This window comes from Carlito syrichta, unplaced genomic scaffold (genome assembly GCF_000164805.1).
Source record: "Carlito syrichta isolate Samal-C Ts95f unplaced genomic scaffold, Tarsius_syrichta-2.0.1 Scaffold153563, whole genome shotgun sequence".
In the NCBI taxonomy this organism is placed as follows: Eukaryota; Metazoa; Chordata; class Mammalia; order Primates; family Tarsiidae; genus Carlito; species Carlito syrichta.
Genome location: NW_007097659.1, coordinates 10,946 through 12,468, shown reverse-complemented (window position 1 = coordinate 12,468; position 1,523 = coordinate 10,946). Strand labels below are relative to the sequence as shown.

General features: G+C 65.9%; 1 protein-coding gene across 3 annotated transcripts in view; it reads left to right on the top strand.

The window, feature by feature from the left end:
- Positions 1 to 896: 896 nt before the first annotated feature.
- Positions 897 to 1,523, top strand: part of ZDHHC12 (zinc finger DHHC-type containing 12) — a 2,875-nt gene continuing 2,248 nt past the window's right edge. For all 3 annotated transcript variants that reach the window (XM_021708885.1, XM_021708886.1, XM_008050617.2), the window contains exon 1: positions 897 to 1,026. In XM_021708885.1, coding sequence (XP_021564560.1) covers positions 927 to 1,026 — 100 coding nt within the window. In that variant the 5' untranslated portion in view covers positions 897 to 926. The remainder of the gene's footprint in view (positions 1,027 to 1,523) is intronic.

Sequence of the window (1,523 nt, the reverse complement as noted above, 5' to 3'; positions counted from 1 at the left end):
TGTTTTTTTAGTTGGAGTCTTATTCTGTCATCCAGGCTGGAGGGCAGTGGCACGCTCCCGGCCACCCCAGCCTCGACCTGCCGGGCTCAGGTGATTTTTCCGCCTTGGCCTTCCACGTAGTTGGAACTACAGGCACACGCCACCATGCCCGCCTCATTTTTTGATTTATTGTAGAGACGAAGTCTCGCCAAGTTGCCCGGGCTGGTCTCGAACCCGTGGGCTCAGGCAATCCTCGCACCTGGGCCTCTCAAAGTGGTGGGATTATAGGCATGAGCCATCGCGCCCGGCCAGGCCCCTTTAAAGAGATAGAAAGCTGAGCTCAGAGGGGCTCAGTAACTTGCCCAAGGCCGCACACGTAGGAAGGGGCAGTGCGGGGATTTCTGACTCCCACTCCAGTTAGACCACCCATCCTCGGAATCTGCACCATGTACCTCCACTCTGCCCTCATCCGTTTGCAGTATCTGAGAATGAACAGCAGGGAGGCAAAGGTGTCACCACGGAGCAACCTTGGGCGAGCCCTGCCCCTCTCCGGGCCTCAGTCACCACACCTTTGAAATGGGCACAGTTTTGCCTCCCGGAGTCACACAACCAGTGAGATCTTTAAAGCGCCCCGGGAAGCTGCACGCATGCGCGAGGCCGTTGGGGCGGAGCCCGGGAAGCGGGGCTTTCAAAAGTTTCCGGGCGGGTGGGGCCGGAGTTGGGGGCGTTACCGGCTGCGCGCGCGCCGGCCCCGCCCTCGGCCTCTTCTGGCACCTGTTGGCTTGAGGGCCCACTGGGCCGCAGCCGCCACCCAATGGGAAGCCTCCCTGGCCCAGCCCTGTCCCGCCCACCGCCCGGGCCCGCCAATCGCCGGGCGACCCGGCCTCCTCCCTCAGAGGGCCCGCCCCTCCGGGCGCTTCTTCCGGGTGGGGCCCCGGGCGGAGGCGATGGCGCCCTGGGCGCTGCTCAGCCCTGGGCTCCTGGTACGGACGGGGCACACCGTGCTGACCTGGGGGATCACGCTGGTGCTCTTCCTGCACGATACCGGTGAGCAGGACCCCGCGCGACCCCGGACCCACCCGCGCCCGCGTGGGTGCCAGACGTCTGGGTTCCCTCCTGGTCCCGGAATCCCGGGATTGACCCGCTCTCCGCCTGACAGCCAGCTGGTCCCTGATTCAGCCCAGCATCTGCCTGGTCACTGTCAGACGCCCTGTCCACCTCAGGACCTCTCCGGTGCCCCCCAGGCCCGAGGACCCACTCGGGCCGTTTCCCCTGATCCTGGGACCCACCAGCTGGCCCTTCCCGGGAACTGACTCCCCGCCTTCCCATCCATAAGACTAGGAGGATCAACGAGTTCGAGGACCAGCATCCGCCCCACCCCCAGCTAGCTGCCCCAACCCAGGCTCCCCACCCCAAGGCAAGAGAACACCCTAGTGGGGTGCGGCCTGTGCCCACAGGAGCACCCAGCCACCCACCCACCTCCATTCCCATCATTCCCCTCGGTAGCCCCCTACCCACCCACAGCACCCCCCCCCCCCCCCCCC